The sequence below is a fragment of the Diadema antillarum genome, unplaced genomic scaffold, assembly GCF_040938485.1.
Source record: "Diadema antillarum isolate AM-2024a unplaced genomic scaffold, OU_Dant_1.0 scf00000125, whole genome shotgun sequence".
NCBI lineage: Eukaryota > Metazoa > Echinodermata > Echinoidea > Diadematoida > Diadematidae > Diadema > Diadema antillarum.
This window is the reverse complement of record NW_027271014.1, coordinates 852,886-878,186: the sequence shown is the minus strand read 5'-3', so window position 1 is coordinate 878,186 and position 25,301 is coordinate 852,886. Positions and strand designations below refer to the sequence as shown.

Here is a 25,301-nt window from a genome sequence, read left to right as displayed (position 1 = left end):
AATTTGTGGATCTGTGTCGAGGCGTTTAATGATGGAGAAGGAAATTAGCTGCTTACACATTGAAACCTGGGAACTTTGAGGCTGGCGAAGGTCATAGGGGCCTAGCATGGATGGCTGAGGATGGGCAACAACAGGCTGCATGGCAGGGCCTCTTGGTGCGGCAAATTGCTGACTGTCGTACTGAGAGGCACCCATGTATTGCGACTGGGGAGCGTAGTGGAGTGGAGCAGCGTGAGGCATGAACATAGTTCCTCCTGGTGGAATGTAGCCCCCAACTGCGGGGTGATAACCTTGTTGGGGCACTTGCTGGGTTGAATCAGAACCTTCATCTTCCTCCACTGGGTAGTCTACAACCAGAAGATTAATGAGAGTGAGATTCAATGTGGAGTCAGAAAGACAAATAGACAAACAGATGAACACAGACAGATGGCGAAAATGTGAATTGCAGACATGCAATGGAGATAACGAAATTCCAGTTACAACAAAGTAAAAATTCAGGCCGCCAACATTATCAGCTCTATGTATTTCTATTGTTCATTAATTGTTCGGTTATAATGAAATTTTGATATAATGAAAGAAAACTGCCAGTCCCGAGGACTTCGTTATAATGGGAGTCCACTGTAGTTGTAAATTTGTCTGATATCGGGTAGATTGTACGATGAATTTCAGTTGTTTGATTAAGTCTCTCACCAGGATAGGATATGCAGAAAGATTCATTTACCAATTCAATGTTAATGATTAATTTCCACAGCAAAATTACTCCATGATGTTTAGCTAAAAGGGCCTGCAAGTTTACTGCAGCAATGGTAATTACTGAGTGAATATTTTGTCTTTTCAGCCTACAAAAGGACTATTTGGGTACTAAGTCAAATGTGTTCCTGGTTAACCACATGACTAATATCATGCAACAGTGTCAATGACGGCCTGAATTTATTTCATTCATTGAGTTTTTATGTACAACTATATATCATTCTTTTTCAACACAACTTACTCTTTTGCCAGTATGTAGGATGAGTTTATTTCATAACAATCAAGAAAGCAATGCCATTTAATCAAGAATTAATAAAAAAAACTTTTTTGCCCTTCTTCTTCTGTGATTTTTTTTTCTTCTCAGGAATGCCATTTAATCAAAAAACTTTTTAAATACTTTTTTTTTGCACTTCTTAATAGAATGTAAACCCCTCCTTGATATCTTAATTGAACTAAAAGAGAAAAGAAAAAAATTATTCAAAATTATAATGTACAAAACATTTCATATGGACATGTGCTAATTCACATGTAAGATATATCATCTTGCAAGTTCAATAGTGCATGTCAACTGAATAACATACATTGTACAATTGTATGTATAAATGCATATCAAACTAAACCTTGAAAAAAAATTCTGTATGCATATTATGTTTGCTATATCTGAACTTGGTATTTCTTTTCTCCCTTCTCATTTCTGAAGATTTTTGTTCTTTCCATTGAAGCCTCAACCCTTGTTTTGGCTCTATTTACAAAAAGAGACGCATGTATTATTCTAAAAGGATGAACCTTTGTTTCCAAAGGAGAACAGCTTGCATCCACCCACATTTTGGCTTGTGACTTACCATGGAGTCATTCTCAAGGACAATTTACTTTTCAACTAGCAACTGTGCAATGTTGGTAAGTTCAGGGAAGCAACATGTATAGTATTCCTGCAAGCCTTACTTCTGAGCATAAAATCTGGCTGCAAAACTCTAAAATACAAGACATACATGTATGTGCAAAAGCTAGCAGTTGCAGCATTGCAGACATGGATGTGAAGAAAGGCTTTATAATAGTCCTAGCTAGAATTCATTCTGTTAAAGAGAACACCTGCCTTTGCTTCTGTTTCTATGCTTTCTTTACCACTGTAACTTGTAACATTCTTAATAGGGAGAAGGATCAACAGTCTTTTTCAGAGCAACACTGTGATGGTTTGTAGTTCAACCAAACATACAATGTTAGGATTACCTCCCTAGTTTGTGTCTTTTCTTTTCATTGCCTAATAAGACCCCTAAATACCAAATTTGGTCTCCTTTTGCATGGTAGTCCCAAGGCCAGCTTGACAGTGTAAAACAGAGTCTAACAAAATTAAAATACACTACAATATGAAAAAATAAACACACACACATAAGTGCTTAATTTTGCCAAGCTGTGCTCTGTGCAATGAACGGGGAAAAAACAGGATGTAAGACTCCATAGTAACAACAATGGGATCATCATATTAAGCTGGAATTTAGCATGCTCCAACACATAATTCTAGCAATAACTAATACCAACTTTCAATTGAAAGCAGCAGCATCACTCTTTCAAAAGTTATTAGAGTTGAAAGTGACGAGTATGTACAGGGTTTTTAAGAACTGAAAATGGGACTCTAAGGCACACCTATCAAAACTAATACAAAAAGGTGTTTAAACTGCTGAATATGTAATTTCCTGTTCTTTTCCAAAAAAAAATCACAACCTTTAGAATAATGTAGAATTGTTCTATCAGAAAACTGGCAAACTCCAGATTGACCGAGTTGACCTGTTTAACATATTTTGAGTCCTCACATGAAATCATGGCGGGCAATTTTGTTGGTTTTGTGATGCACGAGGAGAACTGGACTGTAATGGATCCACCAATCGTTGCAGCCCACTGACTCTGAACAGACTGGTCTACTAAAACATATATTCAAATTTTATTTCACACAATGGTTCCTCTTGATCACCTAAATGCTTGCCCAAGGTTTGCCCAAAACAGTAACGACCAATGTATATACAAATATGCAAACTAGATTCCAAGTATTGAAAAAGTGATTTTTGAAATACAGGCTAATAGAACAGCTCGTTACTATTAGAACAGAAGAAACATCTACTGTGTAAATTTGAATACATGTTTCTTTGTAAACCGGTAAACTCAATGTCCTGACCACAGATACATTGTATGTCCAGGATGCACTTCCATCTAGTTTTGTTCAAGGCCCCTCCACCCTCCCCCACAATAATGATAAAGGGTACAGTACTTACTTATTGAGCGAAGCTTCATCTCTGCCTCTCTTACAGTGTCGCGGTGTTGTTCGGATTCAATCAACCTGAAGAGTTTGTGGAGCTTTTTATAATTTCCAACCTGCAGAATATATGGTGCAAAATTTCAAAATGCACTGCTACAAATTCATGATACCAATTCATGGAAAGCAAGGGAGTCCAGTCGCATTCAACAACCAGCCCAGTTCTTGTGATCTGAGTACAGTGAAATTCTCATATTTCCATCATTTTGATGTACATTGTATCTAGGTACAAATGTATGTCTTTCAGAGTAGTGTACATATGAAGGTACAGTATATGATCGTAAATTATGCACATATTGTGGTTTTAAACAAGTGCATGTACAGTACATCAATACAAATTAAGTTCGGCCTTTGTGAGTCATGTCAATTCAGCCTTTGTGATTTTGTTTATTTGTTTGTTTATTTATTCACCGTAAAATCACAAAAATAACAATGATACAATACAACTGGGATATATAAGAGAAGGAAAACGGATGGATTGCCCTGCTCAGCTCGGCCTTCATGGCCGTGCTGGTCTTCCGAGCGGTCCAACTTCACATGAAAAAGTACAATAGTCAAAACTCCATACAATAAAACTACTACTACTTACATACTAATATGATACGAACAAAAAATTGATACATCAGTACAAAATCAACTAAAACAACATTACAAACAAAAGTTTGTGAAAATGGTACCCCCCATACCGACTCCCAATATACCCTCCCCCACCCACAGCCCTCCCCATATAACATAATCATTCAGAATTAGCATAATACAGAGATCTGTGGTCATTATCATAACATCCAGTGAGTCATGTCAAGTCAGCAATTCCATCAAACTGACAAGAACTGACATTGGACTAACAATAAACTGTAGGAAACTCCAATCATCAATTTACCTTCTGCACACTATTCTAAATAAAAGAAATGGGAAAACAACAGAAATTGTGGTAACAGCAACAGTGAAGTACGCGAGGTAGCAGTAGAAGAGTTTATACATTTCAGTACTAGTACTATCATGATACACTACACTTGTATAATGTACAAGCAGGGATCCAGGAATTCTGTAAAAGGGGGGGGGGGGGGGCGGGCGCAAACAATATTTCTGGTGCTACAAATTACTTTACTTCTGGGTTCCATCTCATTTTGTTTCTTTTTATTTCTTTTGTTTTAACAACAAATAAAGAAGGGGCGCGTGCCTGGTGCGCCCCCTCTGGATCTGCCACTGTACAAGTAATATTAATCATCAATATCACTATAATCTATCATAGTCATTTAATAGCAAAGCAATTTATCTGTAGCATGCAGTAGAGTGGGACGCCTCCAATTTCCCACACAATGACTGTAACTGCACAACACACAAGGCCGTTCTTTTACACTTTTGAAGTTGAGGTGCTCTATTACCAGTGACCCCATGACTGACCTTAAAACCATCTTAGAAAAGGCTATTATTCCACAACTTGTGCTACATATGTATGTCTGCGATTGACATAATCACTGGACTTAGTAGAACACGGATGTATGACCAGCATATTAAACTTTCATTAATTTTCTTGACTGCACAGCCTTTGAACTTTGACCTTTGACCCCAATCATTTCAAACACGTAATTTGATATTCATCACCACACACCAAAGGTCGAAACTCTCACAGACACCAATTAAAATCTGAGAATAAGAAGCTCTCATTGGTTTCCATGAGTTTCTCTTGGTTTTGTTGGATCTCATTGGTTTCTTATAGAAACCAGTAGACACTCCATCCAGCAGTAAAGGGGATTAGTTTTACTTTAATACTGGATCTATCTTACTTCAATGTCATTATCCTATGCAAAATGTAATACATAGATCTAGGTAATAAAATGATAGCATTCGAAACTAATTTTGACGTTGAGATGTGATCAACAGTTGTATGTTTACCTTGAATATTTGCTTTCTTATAAGTCTATCAAACATAGCGTCTATTGTTGTGACATGCCGTTGAATTTCACCAGGACCAAAACCTCCCAAGTCCTTTTGCTGTATCTCCCCTGCAAAAAATTAGAAGACAAATACAAAACAAATATGGGTCAATCCATGTCAAATCAACCATTGCTGTTAACCCCACCCCTTCAATTTTCTTCAAACTCACACCGAATGTTCCCCCAAGTTTCTGATGGAAGATACTGAAATATTTTGCCCCAAGGTCAAACAGTTGCCAAGATACGGACTCCCTTTATAAACCAATGTGGTCGAACAACCGAGTTTAAATTAAAATTTGCTATTTTTGATTGACTACTGCAGCCAAGTTAGATGAGTTACATTGCTCATTTTCTGTATTATATTCAAAGAACATGCACAATATATCATGGCGCAGATCTGCCTATTTGTTACTGCGCATGAGGTCACCGAAAATGGTGTTACAGTAAGCGTCAAAGTTAATGTTTTTGGGTGCATGTTTGGAAGCTGATAATTTCAAAATTCAATTAGCATAGAACCCAATATTATGCATAAGACTCTCACTTGCTCTACTGACCTTCCAAAAATCAGCCAAAAAGTATGCATCGTTTTCTTGTAGGGCACTCTCAAAGTTGAATTTTTTTCAAAAAGTTGCCAAGTTCAAGGTCACAAATCACCACTCGTCCCATCAAGGAGCAACACCAATTTTTGTGTATTGACAGACATTTACCTAATATAGATATTTTCATGGGTTACCTAAAAACTTTTGCAACCGAAATGTTTTAATGGTTTACGCATTCAAAAATGGTCTTAAACACCCAAAAATCAATGTTAAATGACTCATGTTTTTTTAGCACATTTCAAACTGTGATAGATCAGAGATGAAGTGCCAACTGAAGACACAATGGTAGTATCTTCTGTGATGATAGTCTGTAGTTACAGTGTAGTACCAAGAGGGTATACATCACAAATCATTTTGTCTTTAATATCGGCAATGACCTTGAAATTACAGTTGAAAATCACAACAAAACAATAAATTGGTCAATTTTCTGTACTCATAATGGTGTTAAAGCACAAGTTCACCTTCGTATGTGGAATGAGTGAATGCAGCAATATCATTAGAACACATGGTCAGTGAAAGTTTTGGGAAAATCTGACAATCCATTCACAAGTTATGAATTTTTAAAGTATCTGCGCAGTCACTGCTGGATAAGAAGACTACTACAGTGTATGATGTCACATGCAACGATATAAGGAAAATATAAAGACAATTTCAACATTTTTTTTGACAAAAGTGTACTTTATAAAAAAAGGTGCACATTTCCTCAACTTGTAGCTGACGCATATTAAGGGTAGTATTGTTCCCCCTGCCTTCTGAAAGAGGCAAGTCAGTGTTCTTTTATTATGTGAGAAAAGTGAAAATATGTTGAATTTTCATCACATGTTTTCTTCATATCATTGTACATGACATCACAGGCTGTAGTAGTCTTCTCATTCAGCAGTGACTGAGCAGAAACTTCAAAAATTCATAACTTTTTAACAGATTGTCCAATTTCCCTCAAACCCTCACTGATGTGTTCTAATACTGAGCACTGCATTCACTCAATCCACATGTCTGAAGGTGGACTTGTCCTTTAAAGTGTGTTTACATCGATTTATAGACCCCGTTTACAGTGCGAGGCTCGACCGCGGCCGAGCCCAGCCCTGCTTCAGTGTAAACGCGCAAAAGGCCAAATGCGAGGCCAAAATTGGCCTCGGATAATTGGCCTCGCTCTGGAGGTGGTCTCGCCGACCGCGGCCGAGCCCGGCCTCTTCTTGGTGTAAACGCAAACTGGGCCAAATGCGCGGCCAATTTTAGTCTGGCTTCCAGACCCTCTGCCCGTACTATTTCGCTATTCACGATATTAACCCCCTCAACGTGGAAAACTAGTATAGTTTAAGGTGGTTTTGTCCTGCAAAGGATTTTTCCTTCGGCAAAGGCCTTTGCCCGAACGGCGACTTCGTCGCCATGGAATCCAGTTGGCAAAGGGTCTGAAAACCAGGCTTTACCAAATTGCGCTTGTTTACAAGCAGAGCGCCACTACGACAAAATATTGAAAGGTTTGAATTAAAAGCGCGGCCGAGCCCAGCAGCGTAGACGGACAAAATTGTGAGGCTCGGCCGCGCAATTGAGGCCCGGCTCCACACTGTAAACGGGGTCTTAGTTGTGTGCCATTTCTGTACTAATGGTACAGGTAACTTAAAGCTGAAAACTACAAATCATATTTCATTTTTATTCTATTTTAAGCTACAAATGATACATTTAAAGTGATCTCCAGATCTTTTGACCTAGACATTATTCTGAAAAAAGCTGTAAATTCCTTAAAAATGGTATATTCCCAACACACAAGATTTATAACATATTTTGCATATCAAAATTGATTTTCTCTCAGACAGAATGCCTGATCATGTTCATATTTGCAGTATTGGTAGTCTGTAATAAGTATTCAAAGGATCTGGTATTAATTATTTTGTCTAACATGACAATGACCTTGAAAATACAGCTGAAAAGCATAAAATCATGAATCTTTAAAATTTCCAACAATTATAGGGTGTTTACACCGACTTTGAATTGTGTTCATCTTAATTAATTATGAGTTATAGCTGATAATTGCAACTGCGTAGTAGTACCCGCTGCATACTATAAGGATTAGAACCAACACTTGCTGTTGGGCGTAAGCTCGGTGGTCTTGTGGAGATGACGCCTGTGTCTGGAGATCAGGAGGTCGTAGTTTCGAATCCTGCTCGAGTATGTACGCCCATGATTTTTTAAATCAAATTAGCTACTACTAACACACTGATTAATTAAGTGCTTATCTATGTCGATGTAGGGCAATTTGTCAATCAGTTGCAATGAAAACATCTGGACAGAAGAATTTCATGAATTTGAATAACTACATTACGCAGTACCCGCTGCATGCTATAAGGATTAGAACCAACATTTGCTATCGGGCAGAAGCTCGGTGGTCTAGTGGAGATGACGCCTGTCCGGAGATCAGGAGGTGGTAGGTTCCAATCCTGCTTGAGTATGTACACCCATGATTTTTTATCATGGCTACTACTAAAACAATGATCAATTCAGTACTTATTTACATCAACGTAGGGCAAATTTGTCAGTCAGATGCAATGAAAACATCTTGATGGAAGAATCTCATGAATTTGAATAAGTGAGAGTCAAATATACACATCATATTGGGTTCTAAGCGAAATGAATTTTGAAGTTATCAGCTTCCAAACATGCACCCAAAAACATCAACTTTGATGCTTTTAAAACACCATTTTCGGTGACCTCATGCGCAATAATGGTTGGACAGATCTGAGCCATAATATATTGTGCATGTTAAGATCATAAAGTCCTTTGAAAATACAGAAAATGAGCAATGTAACTCATCTAACCTGGCTACAGCAGTGAATCAAAAATAGCAAATTTTATTTAAACTCGGTTGTTCGACCACGCATTGGTTGCTAAGGGAGGCCGTATTTTAGTAACCGTTTGACCTTGGGGCAAAATATTTCAGAATCTTCTCTAAGACACTTGGGGGAACATTTGGTGTAAGTGTAAAGAAAATTGAAAGGGATCAGGTTACTAATTGGCTGAAAATTGGTTGATTTGATATGGATTGATCTCTTCATGTATACTCCACATAAGAAATTTAAATATACATAAGAAATTTAAATACTTGTTAATAACACTTTAAGGAACTGGTACAATCAGAGAACCACTGAAGGAATTTTCAAATGATGTTCCAGTTCACTTACAAGAATAGAATGTAAATTAAATGGGACAGCAAAATTGATCAAAATCAAACAACTGTGTAATGACTTGTAGACATGTCCTGAAATGTCGAACACATACTTTATTTTGGGTATTTCCACAGTAAAAGGGTAAGTTTCAGGGATGTCAAGTTTAATACTTTCTGTTTCCAATGTTCATAATCCCCCAATGCAATATGATCTTTACACAAGAGACTTTGCCCCAAAATTGCTTAAAACAAGCAATCTATTAGAATTTATGCCAAAATGAAGGAGTGTGGGCAAACACAAACGCTGAAGACGAGATCTAGTATGTACTATCAAATGAAGGTCAAAATAGTACAAGCTCTTGGAAAAAATCTGTTTTTCCAGTTAAAGGCTTTAACTTGATTAGAAAAGACAAAACTACATTCAAATTCTATTGAACACTGTATTTTATACCATTTTAGACTTTACTGATGGTGAACATAGAAAATATGTTACATGGACTGACAAATTTCTGTCACATTTTTGTCAGGAGTTATCAACCACACATTTAGAAGTTCAATGTACTTACTTTTCATCAAGTCAAATTCTTCATCTGTAATGTTATTTCTAAGTTTTCGTAGCATTTCGCGCTGGATTTCATTCACCTGCTCAGACATCTTCACAGTCAATATCCACTTCCTGTTTGTTTGGAAAACCCTGGAAGATCACTGCACATTCAATTTCCAACCCTGTAGGAAGGGAAAACAATAACAACCGCAGAGTCACATCATGTAAAAGATTATATGTGTCTCATCCATGATGTATGTCCATATCTAGTCATCAAGATATCCAAAGAGAATGTCTATTTCTATTTTACATATTGTCAATGTCACTACATTTCATTGAATTGAAAAGAATTGAATTGAAAAGGTGCTTTATTCATCAATATCTCATATCACTATCCTCAAAAATTTTTAAAAAATAAATTCAGTTTATGTTAATTGTGTATGATGGTCATTTATACTTTAATACAGATGTTGTATAATACAGCTCAAATCAACACAATTTACACAGCAATTTCATTGATGCCCATTCAGATACAAATGTGGCCCTACAACACGAAACCCGAAAAAGTTGCCCGACATGATTAGTGAAGGGCAGATTCTGGAAAAGCAGACTTTAAGCTCTAAAATGATACCATTCGTTTATAAATGGACCTTCCCAGTCTACACTATGTATCTCTATAACAAGGAATAAAGAAAGTGCCCTCTCTGGCAAAGTGTTTACTGAGAAAAGATGTTTAGGGTTAAATTCAAGTGCTTACTTTCACCAAGGTGTACTCAGCAATGAATGGGACAAAAAACAAACAAACAAACAAAACACGATGAATAACTCCATAGCAACAACAATGAAGGGATCATCAGAATTTAAGCTGAAATTTTGCAAAATCCGTTTGAACATTCTATATAGATTCATGATGAATACTAATTTTCAGAGCAATGCCATCATCTTTCCCCAAGTTATAAAGAGTTGAAAGTGAAGTGTAAAGGGTACAAGGGGGGTTTAAGACATGTCATCATACTATTTTTAATACCAAAAAAGGTGAGAAAAAGTGGAAAACCCAAACAAACAGACTTTCTCTTTTGCCATATAATCTCAAACTTTACAATCATTTACTTCTATTAAGAAGGATTGCTCTTTCAGTAAAATATGAAAAACAACAGATCAACTCAGTTGACAAGTTTCACCTCATTTGCCTTCTCACTAATGTTCCAGCATGTGACAATATTTCTTGTGTTGTTAAATTTGCGACCCTACGTACAATGATTCCTGAAAATACGGACGATTGTCGTCCCTAATGGTGCATTATTTCGTAATCTCCCGAATGACCGAAGTTTGTGCATGCAATTGCGCAATGCCAGACTTGGTGCTATATCCATAAACATGTGGGACAATGCTGCCACTGAGACATGTGTGTGTGTGTGTGTGTGTGCATGTGTGTGTATGCATCATACACAAACATTGTGACCGCGAGCTGCGGTGATTGGAGGAGAGAGGCCAGAAGACGCGTGGCTCTTTTGGCCTCTCTTCATGCGCATGCGCACTGCGCGTGTGCATCCATTCAGAAGCTCTCGTGGCTCGGGCAGCCATTTTGGGTCAGGAGATTTGTAGTCTAAAGTGTTGTTCGCTGACCCATTGAGCCAGCGCTATTCTCATTCGGTGTCACAACATTTGGTACAGAATGGGGGAGGCAGCGTGTTGCGTTTGTCTCCGTGCTGCACAAACCACTCGCCACGATTGTAAGGCTTTAAACAACAAAATTAGACTTCTACTCACATATTATGTGCAAAGAAGATCTACATGGCAGCAGTGTCACTGCATTAGAAGTTCTCAATGTTCAAGCCTCTGACTTGTACCTAAAACTTCAGTAACTTGTCTTGTTTCTTTGATGGAAAAAAAGTTGAATTTTTCTAATGGAGGCATGTGCACCTCTCGACACTGGTACAGACATACTAGAAACACAATTTGCCTCTAGACATCCAGCATACTAATAGAGCAGAGACATAATTTTATCCCTTGAATGCAATCCCTTAAAGAGGATTGTAATGATATAACAAAAAAATTAGTTCCATAATGTCAGTACATGACTTTACTTTTGAGAGTAGTGAAGGCACTGAATTCTTGATGAAAGATTCATATTATTGTCCATGATAAAAACATATGCTTTTAAATACATACCTTTGTAAATGAGTACCGGTATTTAAGAACAAGGACAATTTTAATAATTGACAAACATGTACACCTATAGCTCTCAGTCTCACTGTGACTGATTAGTGTATCATCATTTCCTGAAAACAGGTGAATTCTCTCATCTCTGTTGGGATGCACTTTTACTGATTTAAATCTCATGGTGATTAAAGCAAAGAACTCTGCTCTCTGAAGCAGTGGAGTGTGTGGTACCTAATATGCCTATGGCCCATGGGCATGCCATGCTGTGGGCAAGTTGTCTGCTGGACTGATATGTTGCATGTTGTCAGAGGATTCTAACTTTTGTTTCGAAATGTTTTTAATCAGGGTCTTTAGAATCCAGATAACGTAACAGTGAAGTCACACACCAAACACCCTTAAAATATCTCGACTTGAATCATCTCTGCGACTCTGTCGCACATTTTCTTACACTGGGACAAGCAGTACTTCTATCACTAGTTACTGAAACTTAAAGATATACTGTAAAACGAGGAATTTTCGCGTGCATTTTAATTTCGCGAATTTCGCGAGCGCCAAAATTCGCGAAATTAAAATGCACGCGAAAGTTTGGGTCTACACTACATGCATTGAACGCCAGTGGCAATTCGCGAAAATTTCATGCCACGAAAAAGGCTGTCGGCTCCAATTCGCGAAAATTTCATGCCGCGAATATATCATGTTTTACAGAAATCCCGATAGCAGCTGGGGTGGATGTGTGACAGTAGGTGACAGTACCATGAGAAGAGTAGGTGATGGTGAAAAAGTGTTATGTACAATAAAAAAAAAAAAAAGGTGACTGCAACGTTTCATGGTAGGCCCCTAGCCCCTAGATTCTTTAACTTACACGTGATTTGTGAATGATTTTATTGATGGTAAAGCTTCAATCCAATCAAAATGTGAAGCTTCCCTACCTCCCACATCTCCGTAATGCCTCGAGACTCCGCTCCCAGCTTGCAACTGGCACTTACCCAACGCAGTACCGCCTGAGTGATGACCATATAGGCAAGTTTTCCACCCCATCGATACGAGCTGTATAGACTCTGACACTCTATGGAGTGGAGGAAGAGAACAAAACCCACTTTGTTGCCTCCTGTCCATCCCTTCAAACCCATAGAGTTGCTTTGACCCAGCACATCCGTGCACTCAACCCTCCAGACCAGGTCACCCAGCCAGGCATTCACTGCAAATGACATCTCCATCCTTTACTACTAGCATTAAATTACTGTATGTTACCCTTCCTCTCATTACCGGTACCTTAGTACAAGTACCTCTCGTCTCTCTCTGCCGACATTACGACCCACTGCCTCCGATACCCACTCTTATAATTCACCTTGTACGCCTAACTTGTTAGACCTTACCTCACAGCTTGACGCGGATAACCGCTGATCTCCGAATACCGGAGGAAGAACAACCAAAAAGAAGAAGAAGATGGTACATTCAACCTTGATAATTGATGAGATATAATCAGCTGCAGTCGACAGCTTTTAGTGGTTCGCCAGGGGGAACTACTCCGCTGAATGAATCCTCTTCAATACGTATGTACGGTGCATGGATACACACGCGTGACATGACCTCACAGACTGAGTTTACAGCTACAGCTGTAGCTACAAACGTGACGTGCTGAGTAGAAAACGCGCTAATACATACATGTAGTACAGTACTACGACTACGAGTGAGTCCATGTATGTATTGATAGCCAATGCTGAGTGATAAACCTGCTGTATTGGGCGCGTGTGTGAGGCTTTGATTGATTGGGGATTCCCCATACAGATGTATAATAATATACTAGAGCGCGGACTGCGTGTGGCGCGTACGCAGTGCTCGTGTGCCGAGATGAAGAGGCCGCGCGCCATCTTTGTCCGGGCAAAAACAAACATCGCGTCCGGGCAGCGCAGTAGTGGTGGACACGTGAACACGTATACAACAAGCGTTCAAACACGTATTGGCTTTCAGCAAGAAGATGAGGGGGTCGGAGATGAGAGAAGGAAACAACTCAAAAATTTAAGTTGCTAGCAATCTCTTATTATGAGTGGTAAGGAAAATGAAAATCAAACAAAATTTTACTTTATTCCCAACGAGGTAATACTTTCAAGCCGACCAACACGACCATGGTCCATGCAATACAAAGGGTTCTCTTGGTCTCTAGACAGCCGGATGCCCCTTGTGATACAGTATACTGCGTCATTTGTTTTAATTTTTTTTTTGCAATTATATTTTTTCTGTATGAGGGGACTGCATTCGTATCTGTGTATACGAGTGTTTCATTGTATTTCATTTTTTTTTAATAAGTACGTGTAGGCATATTGGTTCCATGACATATTATGTTCAATTCAATTCAGTTCAATTCAATTCAATTCAATTTATTTGTTCCAAGCTCGAAATGCTAATGTTGAAGCTTACATAAACCCTAACCCAAATCATAACACCTAACCCTAATCCTAATCCTCACCCTGCCTTGAACCAAACGCCCAATCAGACCCATGACGCTAAATTCTATTTTCAGAAAGATATCAATGCCGGAGCATAATATGTCCTGTCACCAGGCATATATTACGTATTCTGAGCTTTTCTCACACTATCACCATCGTGAACTATAGCAAAGGGTGGAGGAACGATTTTCTTTTCTTTTTTTTTTTCTTTTTTTTTGGGGGGGGGGGGGGGCTCAAGGGCCAAATAGGGCACTTAGAAGGGGAGTTTTTTTTATTTTGGAAATGGGGCAAATGCCCCCCCCTCCCCCCCCCCCCCCCCCCCGTTCCGCCGACCCGGTGGTGCATATAGTCAGTGGCGTATCTAGGGAAAACGGCGCCCGGGGCAAGCTCGAAAATTGCGCCCCTAATTTCTGAAAAAGACTTCTAGTGTTCAACCCCAACCCCATCCCGGTAGAGACTTTAAGCAAAGTCCACATGTATATGTTCTTCAAGCCCTCAAAAGGGGTCTTTTGAGGGTGATTTAAATGTAATGAATTTTGATAAATTTTGGCGAGCGAGCGCAGCGAGCGAGCCGAAAATTTGTGTATTTCAGCTGACAAAACATGGAATTCTTGTCATTTTTTGCTTATCAAATCGTACAATTCTAATCAAGATAGTGACGGCCTTATAGATAACGATTTATCTATACCAACAAACTGAGTACTTTAAAAATATTCTAAACCAGAGGGGCATTTCATAAAGCATTTTGTCCGACAAGTTGGAAATGGGGCAAATGCCCCCCCCCCCCCCCCCGTTCCGCCGACCCGGTGGTGCATATAGTCAGTGGCGTATCTAGGGAAAACGGCGCCCGGGGCAAGCTCGAAAATTGCGCCCCTAATTTCTGAAAAAGACTTCTAGTGTTCAACCCCAACCCCATCCCGGTAGAGACTTTAAGCAAAGTCCACATGTATATGTTCTTCAAGCCCTCAAAAGGGGTCTTTTGAGGGTGATTTAAATGTAATGAATTTTGATAAATTTTGGCGAGCGAGCGCAGCGAGCGAGCCGAAAATTTGTGTATTTCAGCTGACAAAACATGGAGTTCTTGTCATTTTTTGCTTATCAAATCGTACAATTCTAATCAAGATAGTGACGGCCTTATAGATAACGATTTATCTATACCAACAAACTGAGTACTTTAAAAATATTCTAAACCAGAGGGGCATTTCATAAAGCATTTTGTCCGACAACTTGTCGGACAAAATTTGCTTTCAGCCAATCAGAAGCAAGGATTTCAGTAGCTTTTAACAGTTTGTCAGACGAAATATCTGACAAATTGCTTCATGAAATGCCCCCCCCCCCCATGTACGCGCGAGTGAGCCGAAATTTGTTTATTTCCGCGTCATCATCACGTTTTGTTCTTATCTCCTTTTTAATTTTGATAAATTTTGGCGAGCGAGCGCAGCGAGCGAGCCGAAAATTTTTGTATTTCAGCTTACAAAACATGGAACTCTTAATTGTCATGTTTTGCTTATCAAATCTTACAATTCTAATCAAAATACAATGTATAGTGACGGCCTTATAGATAACGATTTTTACTAACAAACTGAAGACTTGAAAAAATACTCTGAATTAGTACGAGCGAGTGAGCCGAAATTTGTATATTTCCGCGTCATCATCACGTTTTGTTCTTATCTCCTTTTTGTTTTGATAAATTTTGGCGAGCGAGCGCAGCGAGTGAGCCGAAAATTTTTGTATTTCAGCTTACAAAACATGGAACTCTTGTCATTTTTTGCTTATCAAATCTTACAATTCTAATCAAGATACAATGTATAGTGACGGCCTTATAGATAACGATTTTTACCAACAAACTAAGGAATTGAAGAAATACTCTAAATTAGTACGAGCGAGTGAGCCGAAATTTGTATATTTCCGCGTCATCATCATCACGTTTTGTTCTTATCTCCTTTTTGTTTTGATAAATTTTGGCGAGCGAGCGCAGCGAGTGAGCCGAAAATTTTTGTATTTCAGCTTACAAAACATGGAACTCTTGTCATTTTTTGCTTATCAAATCTTACAATTCTAATCAAGATACAATGTATAGTGACGGCCTTATAGATAACGATTTTTACCAACAAACTAAGGAATTGAAGAAATACTCTAAATTAGTACGAGCGAGTGAGCCGAAATTTGTATATTTCCGCGTCATCATCATCACGTTTTGTTCTTATCTCCTTTTTGTTTTGATAAATTTTGGCGAGCGAGCGCAGCGAGCGAGCCGAAAATTTTTGTATTTCAGCTTACAAAACATGGAACTCTTGTCATTTTTTGCTTATCAAATCTTACAATTCTAATCAAGATATAGTGACGGCCTTCTAGATAACGATTTTTACCAACAAACTGAGGGCTTGAAGAAATACTCTAAATTAGTACGAGCGAGTGAGCCGAAATGTGTATATTTCCACGTCATCATTACGTTTTGTTCTTATCTTGTTTGATTTTTTTGGCGCCCCACCCCCGTATTGAGTGTTCGGAACCGTTGGCGCCTTCTTTTGATCCAATTGGCGATCGCTTCAGAACGAAAGAAATTGCAGCCGCTGAAAGTGAAACAGTGAAACATTTTGTCTGCTAAATATAAAATGACATGTGTGAACACAATAGACATTGTCATTTTGTCCGCTTCATCATCACATTTTGTTCTTACCTTCTTCTTCTATATAAGATTTAGAGAGCGAGCGCAGCGAGCGAGCCGAAAATTGTATTTCAGCTTACATAACATGGAATTCTTGTGTGAACACAATAAACATTGTCATTTTGTCCGAGTCATCGTTATGTTTTGTTTTTATCTTTTTTTGATTTGGTTTTCTGCCCCCCCCCCCCCCACCATTCTTCTCCCTCCCCCTTTCCGGTGAGTTTCTTCTTCTTCTTCTTCTTTTCTTTTCTTTTCTTTTTTTTCTTCTTCTTCGTTTTGTTTTGTTTTTTTGCGCCCCCAAGGAGTGGCGCCCGGGGCACGTGCCCCCCTTGCCCCCCCCCCCCCTAGATACGCCACTGCATATAGTTATGTACTGTAGTAGCTATCTACAACAGTATATAGTAGCAATAGATCGAGAATAGCTGAGGGAGGGCGGAGTGCCCCTGACGAAGAATTTTGCAAGACCTTTTCTTTTCTTTTTCTTTTTTTTTTGTCTTGAATCAATCTGTTTAACACACACTATAAATGTAATTTTAGTTACTTGTGAAAGGAAACTCCGCTCCCCTTCTTTTCTCCTGTTTCTACATCCAAAAGCAGCGCATGAACCAGGCATTTTGCAACATAGATCTATGCTACTTTAAGTAGAATTTGCGAATTTAAGAACATTTTCGATTTCCAAACTCCGATGGAGACCTTGGCATAGATGCTAGCCTACTGCCGTTGCATCCCGTCGTCGATCTCCCTGCATGCTCCGCTAGCGCTACACGTTATCGGTACGGTCGCTAGTCGAAATTTTGCCCGGACCAAAATGGCGAACGCCTCCTTCTTATCGGTCACAGGGATTTTACGGAGTCCGCCCTCTAGTGTTCTTAGTATATATCTCTATGGGGATTCCCATACCCGCCAGGGTCCGGACGCGGTGCATGCGCGGTTTACAGCTGATGACGTGTTTGTCATCAGGGCGGTGAGAGGAAATCACCAGCCTCCCTGAGTCCCTGTTGTCATCAACTGTCAACGCTGTTATTTCAAATTTTAAAGGAAACCAAAACCCAAAGAGCAAATAAATGTGAATTCAGTGAAAGCAGCAACATTAGTAGAACACATCAGCGAAAGTTTGAGGGAAATCGGAAATCGGGCAAAAGTTATTTATTTTTAAAGTTTGGATGTTGTAATGACTGGATAATGACTCTATTAGAGTTGATGACGTCATGTGTGGGCAACAATATAAAGAAAATATGAAGAGAATTCTACAAAAAACTAATTTTTCATTAAAATTACACTTTCCATCAACTTGATACTGACTTTAGTTATGTTAAGAGCTGTAATTATTCCCCCTGCTTTCTCAAAGCGGTATAGTCTACAGTCAAGTGCTCTTTTTGCTGGAAAAGTGAAAGCATGGTGAATTTTCTTTATTTCTTTATATCGTTGTCCACACATGATGTCATAAACTAAAGTTATCCTCACCAAGCGGTTCCAACACCAAACTTAAAAATTCATAGTTTTTGCATCGATTGTCCGATTTTCCTCAAACTTTCACTGATGTCTTCTACTAATGTTGCTGCTTTCACTCAATCCACATTTCTTCTTTGGGTTTTGATTAGCTTGTAGTTTAGCGTCGTGTGGCCCAGAACCACGTACAAGACATCTTGAACACGCTCTATTCACGAGCCACGGGGAATCCCCCACTATAGTTTCGCTTCGTATGTCGTGTGGAGTAATGTGACTTCAGCGTGAACCTCGCTCGCTTCTCGATCGCTTCCGCGTCAACCTCCGGCTCCGTTGTCACAGTCGGAACTCGAGAAGGTCGCATTTTAAAAATATTTTTTAAAATCACAAATGTGTTTTTATAATATTTCGATCTACATCATATGAGATATTTCACATTGAAAGGTTGTAAAAGTTGCTTAAAGGGACACTTTTGAAAATGATGCAAATTGGGGTTTTTCAAAAATAAATCTTGCAGTGTCAGAACATAAAAGAAAACAAAATGTATGATAGGCTGAGTTAGAGAGAGAGAGAGAGAGAGAGGGGGGGGGGGGAGATTGGGGAATTGAAGGGAGTTGACAGAATCAGATCAAGCTGATCAACATAAACCAGCAGAGCTTGTTTGGGATGGATACTTTCCATTGACTTGTGTGTATGATGAATACTCTATAGGGCTCATACGGGTAAATAATTCCCCGTATAGAGACGTGTGTTAAAATTCAAAATTCAAAAAATTCTGTAAGATAGCTGGGAGAAAATAATGAGATGTTTCATTTTCGGTAAGCGCTGAAAAAAGTGAGGTATTATATTCTTTTATGTATCAAATTTCCAAGCGGGGTTCTTTAGCTCAAACTCTGTACAAGGGTTCGCAAAGCCAGACTACGAGTTCTGTTTTACTTAAGAAATCACATAATTTTCTGTACATAGGTGCATCCAATCAAATATAGTCCCTTCAAATTCCATGAGAAAAACTGCCATCTTCCAACCCAAATGCAGTTTGTAGAGGAAAATTTACACTCAATATCAGCAGCTATTCAGTTTAAGTCAATCTGTAAACTTCTTCTGATTTTCAATTATTTTTTCTTCACTTATTTTAGTATCTTTGGTACGATTTTGTGATGCGGTCAGGGATATTCTTTGATATTTACAGGTGTGACAGGGGCGTCACCAGCTTTTTTTCAAGGGGGGGTGCGTTTTGACACTAAATGTAACCTGCGAGAGTCTTTTGTTTTATTTGAATTGTTGGTGCCTGTATTATCATATACATTTACATAATACACTGTACATAATTATACATGTATATACATGCATTGTTAGTGGTACGTATTCTTAAGCATAAGTTAATCATAGTGGAAAAAATACTGTAAAGGACTATTATTACAACATACGGGGGGGGGGGGGGGGTGACGGTGTGAGATCCTCGGCGAGGGAGCGAAGCGACCGGGCAGGGGAGGGTGTGGGAGGGGGACACCCCCTCCCACGGTAGGGACTTATTGTAAAAACAGAGCATAAAACTCGCGTTTGTAGGGCATTTTAAATCAAATTTCAAGGGAATTAAACATTGTAAAAAATCACTGTGAAGGACTATGATTATAACTTACGTGGGTACATTGTGACGGTAAGAGATCCTCGGCGAGGAAGCGAAGCGACCGAGCGGGGGAGGGTGTGGGAGGAGGATACCCCCTCCCACGGTAGGGACTTCTTGTAAAAGCAGAGTACAGAAGTCGCGTTTGTAGAGCATCTAAAAGCAAATTTGGGGGAATTAAACACAGTGGAAAATTCACTGTAAAGGACTATGATTATAACATACGGGGGTACATTATGTGACGGTGTGAGATCCTCGGCGAGGGTGTGGGAGCCGGGGATACTCCCTCCCACGGTAGGGACTTTTTGTAAAAACAGAGTATAAAACTCGCGTTTATAGGGCATTTTAAATCAAATATTCTAGGGAATTAAATATCGTTAAAAAAATCACTGTGAAGGACTATGATTACAACTTACGGGGGTATTATGTGACGGTATGAGATCCTCGGCGAGGGAGCGAAGCGACCGAGCGGGGGAGGGCGTGGGTGGGGGATACCCCCTCCCATGGTAGGGACTCTGTGTAAAAACAGAGTATAAAACTCGCGTTTATAGGGCATTTTAAATCAAATTTCACGGGAATTAAACATCGTAAAAAATTCACAGTGAAGGACTATGATTATAACATACGGGGTACATTATGTGACGGTGTGAGATCCTCGGCGAGGGAGGGAGCGAAGCGGTCGAGCGGGGGAGGGTGTAAGAGGGGGATACCCCTCCCACGGTAGAGACTTTGTGTAAAAGCAGAGTACAAAAGTCGCATTTGTAGAGCATTTTAAAAGCAAATTTCTAGGGTATTTAACATATAAATACCGGAAATGAAATAAAAATGAAATGAAATGAAATGAAATGAAATGATAATTAAAAAAAAACCACTGCGAAGGACTGTGATCATAACTTCTGAAAACTATTCCTTTCATCATAAGTATATACGGGCAGAGGGAGCGGGCCACTTTCACTTGCCATTCGTCTGAAATGTATTCATTAAAAGCTTAAAAGTGATCGTATTATTCGAGCAATACAATTTGTTCTTATATTAGCATAAAATCATAGAAGAAAAGGAAAATGTAAATGTATGTTTCCGGGTGCACACTCGAGGACGCAAGGCTACCATCTGTACATTTAAATTTACTCATAAGGAGGTATTAGTGCTATAGGTATATTAATGTAAATTGTTAGTGTATTATTCGCCCCGTAATGGGCGAAAATTTTTGCAGTTTTAGTTTGAAATTTACAACTTTTAGACGAGAAAAGTGCCTTTATTGCTAATTTTGTTCTTTCAATATTTGGTCAATTATTTGTAACAGGGGCACGGGGGGGGGGGGGGGTGCAAAAACTCGTGTTGTCCCCTGATGCACTTCTATGAAATACTCCGAAAATTGTCAGTCCACAAATGTGTCGAATCTTAATCTGTGGGTAGGAACCGAGTGGGGGAAACATAAATCAAAGAGGATGAGGGAACTTTTGAAAATGATATTTAAATTCAAGTGGCAGATATGTCAAACATACTTTTTGATGAAATATTCTGAAATTTGTCAATCCCCTAAAGTCTTCGGTATGATTTGAGACCTAACGGGGTATAGGGTGTGGGAGGTGTAGCCCCTCCAACGCGACGGAGATTTTGCATTTTCAGAATTGAAATTCAACAATCCTTTGCAGAATGAATGAAAATTTGGACAGTTTTATATCAGAAAGGGGAGAAAAATTTCCTAATTTCGAAAATATCATAGGGTGACGTTTGCCCCCTACTCCTCCGGAATTGATGCCCTGCATACGAAAAAGCTGTTGTGTTTTTAGAATTCCAATGAAAATAGCTCATAAAGACATTCGGAATTTAGGAAGCTCTCAATCCCCCAAGACTTTCAGTGCACTAATAACATGAAGGGAAACGAAGCGGGCAAAGGGTTAATTGAAAGGAGATAATTATCCCCTTCCACACGACGGAACCTTTGCATTTTTTTTTTAAAGTGAAGTGACAGGTCTGGTGCACACTTGAGATAAAACATTTGTAAATCTATCAATCTAAAGGTGTATTAAGTCCATGGAAAATAGACCAAACCGGAGAAGGTGTGGGAAGGGGAATCCCCCTCCCACACGAGAGAGACTTTAAAAAAAAATATTGAAATTCAGCAACCTGGTGCACACTTTGGATGTAATATTTGGTCAGATTTCTATCAAAAAACAAGAAAATCTCATCTCGGGAATTATGACTATGTGTGTGTGTGGGGGGGGGGGGAGAGCGAATGATATGCTTACCCTTTATGCAATATTTTTATGGAGGAACTTTTTTCTGTCAAAGAGCAAGAAAATCTTCTCATCTCGGGAATAATTGACTATGGGGGGGGGGGGGGGAATTATAATATGCTTGCCCCTCCAAAATTTTATTTAAGGCTAAGGCTCGCACTACCTTGTGCAAGTGCTGTACGTAGACCCTTAGCTACATCCTTGCAGCACACGAAGACGCACACGCAAACGTGTACGTGCTCTTTACCGTACGATATGTACTCTATACGGTCGATAAAGGTGAACACTGCAAAATCTACGTATAAAATCAGTGCTGCCAGAGCCCGGGTGCGATTTTTTCCCCACGAATTTCTTGCCCTTGGTGCAAAATGAAAATAAGATAATAACAAAATGATAATGATTAAAAAAAAAAGATATAGCGTCCGGCGTTGAGGTCGCTCGGAGACTGATTTTTTTTTTTTTTTTTGTCTGAAGGGGGGTGCGTTCGCACCCAACGCACCCCCCCCCCCCCCGGCGACGCCCATGTGTGAGCCCTATAATCATTGAGCGGGATTCACTCCGAAGTTCACGAGTGGAGCTAATCATAGTAGTTAAGTATTCGACCTAAAAACTTCAAGTTTGGTAACTGCGTGTTCAGAACGTAAATATATTCTTTGTCATCAACAGCGTGATTAATTTGGTCAATTAAATCTATAATACCTGCTTAGCTGTTGAGCAAACCCGTCTAATCGAAACTGACGGCTAAAAAAAAAGAAAAGAAAAGAATCTTTGATAAATACAATTTTTCTTATATCATAGACAATAGGCCTACAGATAGAATTGAAATTGGTCTATAACAATGATTGCTAATTTCATCTTGCTTGCCCCCTTTTTTAAGGAATGGGTGTAACTCCGGCAATTTTCATTTTGCAGAAATTATGTCATGGGCTACACAATCATTCAAGACACTTGTAAAAAGAATACATATTAAGGAATTACATATACATCACTATACCTTTCTTGAATATCATCAATACCCGAAATTGTATTTTTAGAATTTCATCAACAACAGTTATAATTTCATGAGATAAAGTTATAATAGTTAAAAGAAAATCGCATCCTTTTTGGGAGTCTTATAAAAATAATGATATCAATGAGCTGTAAAAGTTTATTCCAATGCTTTTAGTTTCATACCAATACCAGAACAGAAATCGCTAGATGAAGTGAAGATTCCTTGCCTATCAATCATATTTTTAGTAGCAATTTCAAGTGATTCAATATTCTTGTTGGGGCTGTCGAAGGCAGGCATGGTATAGATGTGATAGAAATGACCTAGGTACACGCATGTACATCAAAATGTGATAACTCGAACAATTTTGAAATCACTGCTCCCAGTGGTAAACAGTACCTTAACAGTTACAACATCCGAATACTATTCAACGAGTTAGAAGAGTATTGAAATTTAGACAAATTAAACTGTGAGTAATGTTTTATTTTCCAGCCAAACAGCAAGTCCTAAATAATGATCCCAACAATAGGTATTATGGGGTGCAATTAAGTGCACTATGTCATTTATTTTCAAAAGTATATCTGTCTGTGCCGCCATTAAAATTTTCTCATTGCATGGCTATTGCAACACTACAGTTTATTATTATGATAATCACTAAATTTGAAAAGTCTAGCATAAGCGATTAAAATTGTGTGTGTAAAACAATACAAAAACAAGATTGTGCAACGTTTTACATGTAATTCTGAAAGTAGAAAAGGGGCAAAGTGTTGAGTATACCATAGTACATGAAGGTTAAATAGGATAAATGAGAAAAATACATGCAAAGTTATACAAACATTCAGACCATACAGTATAGTTGTATGTATGTGTGTGTGTGTGTGTGTGTGTGTGTGTGTGTCTGTCTGTCTGTCTGTCTCTGTCTGTGACTATAGCATTTCTCGACTATACCCAGTTGGAGCTGTCAGAAGAGATTACAGCGCGGAGGTATATAGGGAAATACTACACACATGCACGCAGACAACATAAATCGAGTACGCGCTGTTTTGTTCGACCTAGTGGTTTCGTCTTGAGAAGCAGGAAACTATACTGGTGGTGGATGGTCGGTAGCTATTGTTCTAATATTTCTACGAGACAATTTTGGTTTCTGTTATCATTGCTACAGATGGACAGCAAGATAATGAGAAAGACTAAAGAGACTATACTCCATCGTATCTGGATGCCAAAATTAACAAAAATAACACCGCAACCGGTGTTATATATGTATCAAATCATAATTATGTTGTACATTGGACATATTCTTACAACTAAATTCATGCTTGTTATACTCATTATACTACATTCATATTAATCGTGTTGATGTTTGCCGTTTGTCTTATATCTGTCGATATTGCACACTTTCTCTTGGTCAGCCAATCATTATTCTGTGCAAAGTCATCGATATTGTCAATCATGATCAACCAACCAACCAACCAACCAACCAACCAAGACATCCGTCAAGCATTTCATCCAATATACAAGTTGAACTTAAGAAATAATTGTCAAGATAGATGAAGCTGAATCATCTTTTTTTTTTTACGAAAAGAAAGGCAGCTGAAACTCTGACTTTAACGACAATCTCAAAAATTGCGAGATTAAAATCAGTCACGCAATATATATTCTGTTGCATAGGTGCTCTTTCGTAAAGTTCCACCTACAGATCCTGCCATGGATACATGGTCTAGAAAAAATAGAGCATTCTAAGTCTGCAATATTTGTTACTAAGATACGTGTATAATCCCACTTTGCAGAATCTGTATATGTAGTGCATTAGGCCTCCAATATGACACACTTAAGATTGTATTGAGGACTTTGTACATGTCTCATTGAAATAAAGAAGGAAGAAAAGAAGAATGAAGTCTACTTCAAACTAACTAATTGATGTCTCAGCACCTTATTCTCCACTAAAGACGTAATCAATGTAACCGATTGGTTAATAAATATAAACTGAAATATGCATAAAACCTTATCACTGCTAACTAAGGAGTCGAGAGGAGTCATTCCTTGCCCCATCCCCTCCCATTTGATTAACAAAAAAACCTGAAATAAACGCTAGCTTTTTAATTGGAGTAAAACAAAAAACAAAACAAAACAAAACAAAACGCACATACACGCACACGCACAGACAAAAAATACATATGACATGAATTGATAAAAATGTAAGTTCAGAAGCGTAAATAAGACAACATTTAACCCGTTTATTCCTTGTGAACAACCATGCACCATTCTGTATAATTTGAATGAAATTAGGAAATGTTCATGACACGTATATGTTTGAATTAAAAAGAAAACCTGTAAGAAACAATAAGATAGTAAACTTTGGTCTTAACACAACTTTGTTTTGTGTCAAAATGATCTTGGATACATGCATAGGTAAATGACTCGATTATATAT

General features: G+C 38.6%; 1 protein-coding gene across 1 annotated transcript in view; it reads right to left on the bottom strand.

Annotated features, from left to right (window-relative positions):
* Positions 1–13,129, bottom strand: part of LOC139720242 (caspase-3-like) — a 31,037-nt gene extending 17,908 nt beyond the window's left edge. Inside the window, exons 1-5 of the mRNA XM_071631607.1 lie at positions 12,835–13,129; positions 9,318–9,477; positions 4,952–5,061; positions 3,015–3,114; positions 57–347 (exon numbers count right to left, since the gene is read on the bottom strand). Of these exons, the coding sequence (XP_071487708.1) occupies positions 57–347; positions 3,015–3,114; positions 4,952–5,061; positions 9,318–9,405 (589 nt within the window). The 5' untranslated portion in view covers positions 9,406–9,477; positions 12,835–13,129. The remainder of the gene's footprint in view (positions 1–56; positions 348–3,014; positions 3,115–4,951; positions 5,062–9,317; positions 9,478–12,834) is intronic.
* Positions 13,130–25,301: the final 12,172 nt, after the last annotated feature.